Here is a 6247-nt window from a genome sequence, read left to right as displayed (position 1 = left end):
TAATGACAGACCAGAACTGTGGCAGCATCCTTGTTGCAGGGAAAAGGAAGCATGCATGCACATGGAGGTGTGCATGTGCACAGAGTGTAAGGAAATCAAAAGGACATCTGCCCCATACATACAGTAGATTAACTCTCATCCCTGGTGATCCATAGAGCATTAGTATTTTAGGAGACTGAAGAATTCACCTACAGTAGTGAAAGATGAACCCAGGCCAACCACAGAGCCGTCTTCTGCTACGGTCCAGGTGTAGCACCCCAGAAGGAAGGAAATGCAGGTCCCACAGACAAAGTATGCAGCCTTTGCTCCAATTGCCACCCATGTGAATAATGTAATAAGCTGCTGCCTCACTCAATGTCCCACCTCACCATCTCTGCTTGGTGCACGTGGTTCCAGGCTGTTGTAGGATGGCAGTGTGGTCACTACAGCCTCAACAGTGAAGCGATGTGGAGCACCGAGACCTGGTGCATCATCTTGGAAAGCCATGTTATTGTGACTGTTCGGAGGGGCTCCTGGTGGAGAGAGCTTCTGCCGAGAACGGAACCAGCGGAAGGCCAAGATAAAGGTGATGGCGATGAAATCCAGAATCAGCTCCGCAAGTTCCATCACAGACAGGACAGAGGATCCAAACCAGAGACTCCACTGGTTCCCAAGCTGGGAAAGCAGAGTCACTACCTGCAAGAGATGAAGAAAGGGCAGTGAGGACAGTCCTCATTCCAGACTTTTGCCTCCCTGCCTGATCCCACTAGCAGTGCTGCTGTGGTGCTTGGGGATTCCCCTCACCCTGTCACAAGAAAAGAGATCAACAGCCAGGAATGCTGCTGGAACAGATACCTGCCACTATGAAGGGACATCATGAGGGAATGGGTGTCTAGAGAAGACATGGTAGTAAAGTGCGTACCGTGAAGGCTGGAGACTCCCCATTGGTCTTGTAGTTCCATTCCTCAAAAAAGATATTCACTTTGGCAACTCCATTCCTGTAAATGAAAGATGAGGCTCAGTAACCCAAACTCCTCAATCTCTGCATTTCTTCACCAAACATAATTGTCTTCTCTGTCCCCTTCTGCCCCTCATCCCTCTCCCACACATACCACCTAGAGGTTTTCCCCATCTCTGCAGTTCCCTCCTTCTGCACTCAATACTGTCTTTGGTACGTAAGACTGCACTTCTGAGACTGCACTCTGAAACCCAATGTTTGTGGCAAAAGCTCCTGCATGGCTGTCCTTCCCACTCTTCCATGAGCACTTATGGTGACTGCTGACCACATAGCAGGTGCCTGGGGCTTACTATTTTCATACCAGCATCTGACACTTTTCAGATTCTTCACTTGGATCCCCAGATCTTGTTGAAGGTATATATCTACTCTGACTCAAATTCACTGGCCTTGTCCGCAGGTCCCATGCCTGATCTCTTTCCATCAGTGATTTAATCTTAATTCTGACATGCCCAACATACACACTCTACTGTGATGATTTCTGGTTTGGATGCAATCTCTGTTTAGGGGCTCTCACCTCTTGGATGTGATATTGTATTTGTTCTGTTGTGAAAGCATGTAAAAAACCCAGTCCTGAAATGAAAGTGCAATAAATTGTGTTACATGGTAACAGTCACCTCCTGTAGGTTTAGTACAAGTTGAGGAAGGAGGAAAGGGGAGGCGGGGGCAGTGCTGGGGAGCCAGGACACCCTCTCCCTCCTACCTCTGAGACAGCAGAAGGCCAGCGGGAGTATCCAGCTGACAGCTGGTATTCTGTCATTCTGGAAGACAAGAGGCAGTGTTAGCTGTTGAAGCCATAAGAGCCACAGGGCCAGGTCTCACCATCCCCAGGCACACCTGGAGATTCCTTCCCATGCTGAAGTTCTTCCCACTTCCCACTGTGCAGAATGCGCAGTCCTCGGGAGCTCACCCCTAAGCCAACCCTGATGCTCCTCAACCATTTCAGCATTCTGATGGCAGAAATACCATTCTGGGTTGCAGCTCAGCTATTGACTCAAGCTTTTGCCCTGCTCAGCGAATGCTTTACAACACCTCTAGGAATAAAGATGTCCCAATCTTCCTGACTGACTGATGATCAAACTTACTTGCAAGGTTTTCGACATTTGTGGAAACAGCCCAGGACATCAGCTTTGAATTCAGCCAGGAGTTTGTAATAGCAGTAGCCTGAACAGCAGAGAAAGTAAATCCAGGTAAGATCACAGTATACAAAAGGTGATGTGCAACACCAAGGGGAATCCAGAGAAGGTTTCCATTCACAAGCTCAAAGGGACTAACCATCCAAGACAAGAGTGTCTTTTGGATGTCCCACACCAGGAAGCTCACTGAAGACAATGAGATGTATTGGGACATGGGGAGGATCAACCAGGTTCTGGTGGGCATGAGCTTTACTATTCCTCCTGTCCACTTACCCCAGGCTGTGTGCTTTGTGTAGTCACAGTACTCTGCTCCATCAGGTAAGGGATAGAAGTAATATGCACAGCCACAGCGCTCTACCATGTTGAGCTGAAAGCAGGAGCGAATGCAGACCTGGGAGGCACATAAAGTAGAAAAAGGCTGAACAAGGGAACCAAACCCACTGCAGCCTGTATCACATCATACTACTACAGAGCCCACAGACAAGCGTGACCATAAGGGGACTGAAGCATTTCAGGCAGGTAGGGAAACAAGCTGGCACAGGGCTGGTGACAGTGAGTTACCTGTTCAGTGTAGCGGGATGAGTACAGATTTTGCACTGGCACGTCACTGCCATCCTCTGTGCAATCACTGTAACTGCCCCCAAGACGCACAGTCATCTCCTAGAATAGCAAACAGTCATTTCACAGAACGACTGGCACTTTGCTGTTCTCTTCCTGTGCTCCCATGCCACACACTGCTTGCCCATCAGTGTCTGCTCTCTATGCTTTTCTTGATCTGCCAGCTCACCCTGCTTGCCTCCATTTCATTGTTCACTGATAAACTGCAGCCAGATGCTTCTTGTCTAGTCCAGTAAGCTGTTCTTCCCCTCCTTTCACTCCATGTGATAATTCCCTCCCATAAACACAGACTGGGTCCATGACAACCCATCTGTATCTATCCACCAAGTTAAACCTCCCCATCACCTCACATCCACAGCTTTTGCCCCTGCTGCTTCCTCACCTTTCTCATGCTGATGGAGGTCTCAATACCAGGACGAACATTGAAACCCCCATCGTCCATGAAGGCTGGCTCATTCTGATCATGGACCATGACCCTGGCTCCTGTCACCGTGGACAACAGAGGGATGAAATCATTCTGTTCGGTGCGCACCACCAGAGAGAGACCTGAGGGAATGTCACAGAGTGAGGGAGGTCATGGCCAGCTTTGGTGTGGGAGAGTAGGGAGAGCAGAATGGTTAGAATTGAGTCTGTAAGAGATAAAGGAAGAGACAGACCTCAACCAGGGCTGCAGCAAAGCTTGTCAGCAATGGAGGGTGGCTGGAAGAAGGCTAGAGAGAAAGCTGTAGGCTCCAGAAGAGGCTAGAGAAAACTGGATTTCATCACTGTATCTTAGAAAAAGCAGAACTGGGAATTGAGAGAGATTTCATGTAGAGACTTGGGGCTGGATGGAAGAAAAGCTTGAAGATTTGGCCTAGAGAGGTTTCAGGGAGTTTAGGAACACAAACAGGCCAGTTGCTGGAAAGGGGAAAATGGAGAAGGAGGAGGTGAAGACCAGGCTCTTAGGAGCACTGCATTGTAGCTCCAAAGGGGACCTTAGGAAGGGCCAGGGCAAGTAGAGAGGGAGCAACAAACATAAGAATCAGGCACTGATGGGAGAGAATGGGAAGGTTAAGTGGGCAGCAGCAAGGGACAGCCATATCCATGAGACAGCTGTCTCCCCATGGGTGAAAACAGCTTGGGTGAGACAGAGCAGGGCTGCAATCTGCCACCACTGGGATTAAGTACAGCAGGATGCCCACAACTCTTACCGAAAACAAAGATAAGCTTTTCTTCTTACTCATCAAAAGTGACTCTCACCCACCGTTATTGATCCCAGGCAGTGAGGATGTCCACAGGCTGCTGCTGTTGTCATTAAAGGTATAGCAGTTCCCATACAAGGGATGGTGGAAGTGGGTATAATTCCTAAGAATGGAACGGAAACATTCACAAGGGGTAAGAAGGGCTGTGAGACCAAGGAACAACTCTGTTTTCCATCAGCAGGGAGGGGGGCTCACAGCAGATGGACAGTATTTGTTATGTAAACTTGCCCGAACAGGGAAAAGCAATTAAAATATGCTGTAAAAAATGTCCTGGAGCTGGACAGGTTTTTACACCAGGATTTTCATACTGCTCTTGAGAGCCCAAATGGCTTTTAGCAGTAGTAACGATTACTGTATTATCTCCTTAATGCTGACAAAACTCTTGGCTCTTCCTCCCCCTCTTCCTCCCTTGCTGATGGGTTTCATTCCACTGCCTCTTTGGGGCTTTCTGACTGATAATGGCAGGAGAAAAGTGGGATTTTTAAACTGTCTTTTTTTTGTATCAATTCCTTCTTCTCCTTCTCCTGTATGTGGACAATATGTACCACTTTACCATTGTAGAGAGTGGAATAAAAATACTTCTACACTGTACATCTGTAACCACTCTGGCATTTGCATGAGTGTAACTATTTCATTTGTGTGAAACTTGGGAAAAGGCAAAACCATCACCCAAGGTTCATAGTTTCAGGTCACAGAAACTGTGGCCCTGATGTGCATAACCCACAAGAAAGCCTCAAGAAGCATAATTTGAGACAACTGTAACTGAAAAGGAAGGATCCCACCTTGGAAAAGAGGTTCTCTAATGTGGGTTCCTTGATTCCCCTTGAACCCAGGCACAAAACAAGTGTGTTCAGAAAGACTTGGTGAGATATTTCCAGTACTTACGCCTTGTCACATGTTGCTTCATTGAAGCGGCAAGCATAGATGAAATTCTCAAAGTCAGACTCATCCAAGGCTTTTGCATCAGGCATCTGTGCCAGGATGTTGATATAGTGAAAGCTGTACCATTCCCGCACAGCATCCACCCCTGAGGAGTATGCCTGATGGAAACAGTCCTTGTTGTCTGCACTGCACTGTTAAGAGAAGGAGAAAACCAGCCATGTCAGAGAAGTCTTGTCCAGGTGAGGCTGTGCCTGTGGTTGAGCTGTGCTCCCTCAGCACAGGCAGGAGATGACTGGGGGAGTGGAAGAGCTCCACAGGGCTCCTGCTCTTGACCAAAAGTTGATCAGCAGGATGTGGAAAAGCAAATCCAGGGCAGCTCCTCGGTGGAAGGGAAACACCAGGTGAATAAGCAAGGTTGAGTAAAACACAGCAAGTCACAGTGAGGTGTGCAGGGTGATCTGCACATAAATTCTACCTACTGTAAAACCAGGAGCTTTAAATTCTTGCGTGGGGAGTCCTTCCTTCAGGGTGTGTCCAGAAAAACTCCAGTTAACTGGCAAGCGATTAGCTTCAGTCCTTCAGTGCCTTTTTAAATGCAAACACAAGATACCCTAGGGCGAGGAAGCTGCTACCTAGGAACAAATGCGACTATGGCCACATTTCAGGTGGCCCAGGACTATCAAATACTTTTCCCTTTGCTACTATTGGGCAATGCAGTTGCTGATGCTGATAAACTGCTCTCCAAAGGCAACTGCAAGGCTGATGTAGCCTTCAGGAAGGACAAGGTTTCCCTGCTCTACTTAGATAAAAACAGACACTGATGTGGACAAGTCCCCTGGGGCCTGCATGGACAGGGTCATGACTGAGGGAGCAGGATTGCACTGGGCAAAAGGCTCAGGTCTACCTTTATCTGTCATTAGCAAAAGCCAGTGTAGATTAGTCAGACTTCTATGCAGAGAAAGGCAGGGCCAAGGGTCTAACCAGACAGAAGTAGCTAGGCAGAGATGGAAGTGGGTAGGATACAGGATATCTAGGGATCTCACCAGAACAAAGCCAATTTTCCAGTCATTCTTGTCCACTGAGGGACTGTTCTCTGGCAAGTTGACTAAGTTATCCCGTTTCTGCCTCCGCAAAGGATGGCGCTGGACATGATGGAGCAGGCTCCTTGAGCTACGCTTTTGTGTGGACAGCGTGGACCAGTCGCTTCGTGGCAGAGACATGTTGTAGTCATAAAGGTCTAGCAGTGTCTGATGGGTGATCTGGTCCAGCTCATCCAGTTTCTTCCGGATGGCACTGTATCTATACAGAAGGGAGAGAGGACCTTCCGTTTTAGGACTGGATCCACATAAAGAGCTCTGAGTAAGACATGCAGCAAA

At 48.2% G+C, this 6247-nt stretch overlaps 1 protein-coding gene across 1 annotated transcript in view; it reads right to left on the bottom strand.

Moving 5' to 3' along the window:
* Window positions 1–14: 14 nt before the first annotated feature.
* Window positions 15–6247, bottom strand: part of SCNN1A (sodium channel, non-voltage-gated 1 alpha subunit) — a 6935-nt gene continuing 702 nt past the window's right edge. The window contains exons 2-12 of the mRNA XM_009078529.1: window positions 5915–6170; window positions 4875–5062; window positions 3992–4092; window positions 3131–3294; window positions 2692–2790; window positions 2404–2521; window positions 2080–2158; window positions 1698–1755; window positions 1512–1567; window positions 902–977; window positions 15–675 (exon numbers count right to left, since the gene is read on the bottom strand). Of these exons, the coding sequence (XP_009076777.1) occupies window positions 352–675; window positions 902–977; window positions 1512–1567; window positions 1698–1755; window positions 2080–2158; window positions 2404–2521; window positions 2692–2790; window positions 3131–3294; window positions 3992–4092; window positions 4875–5062; window positions 5915–6170 (1519 nt within the window). The 3' untranslated portion in view covers window positions 15–351. The remainder of the gene's footprint in view (window positions 676–901; window positions 978–1511; window positions 1568–1697; window positions 1756–2079; window positions 2159–2403; window positions 2522–2691; window positions 2791–3130; window positions 3295–3991; window positions 4093–4874; window positions 5063–5914; window positions 6171–6247) is intronic.

This window comes from Acanthisitta chloris, unplaced genomic scaffold, assembly GCF_000695815.1.
Source record: "Acanthisitta chloris isolate BGI_N310 unplaced genomic scaffold, ASM69581v1 scaffold26797, whole genome shotgun sequence".
In the NCBI taxonomy this organism is placed as follows: domain Eukaryota; kingdom Metazoa; phylum Chordata; class Aves; order Passeriformes; family Acanthisittidae; genus Acanthisitta; species Acanthisitta chloris.
The sequence above is the reverse complement of the archived record's forward strand: the minus strand, read 5'-3'. Positions and strand labels throughout refer to the sequence as shown.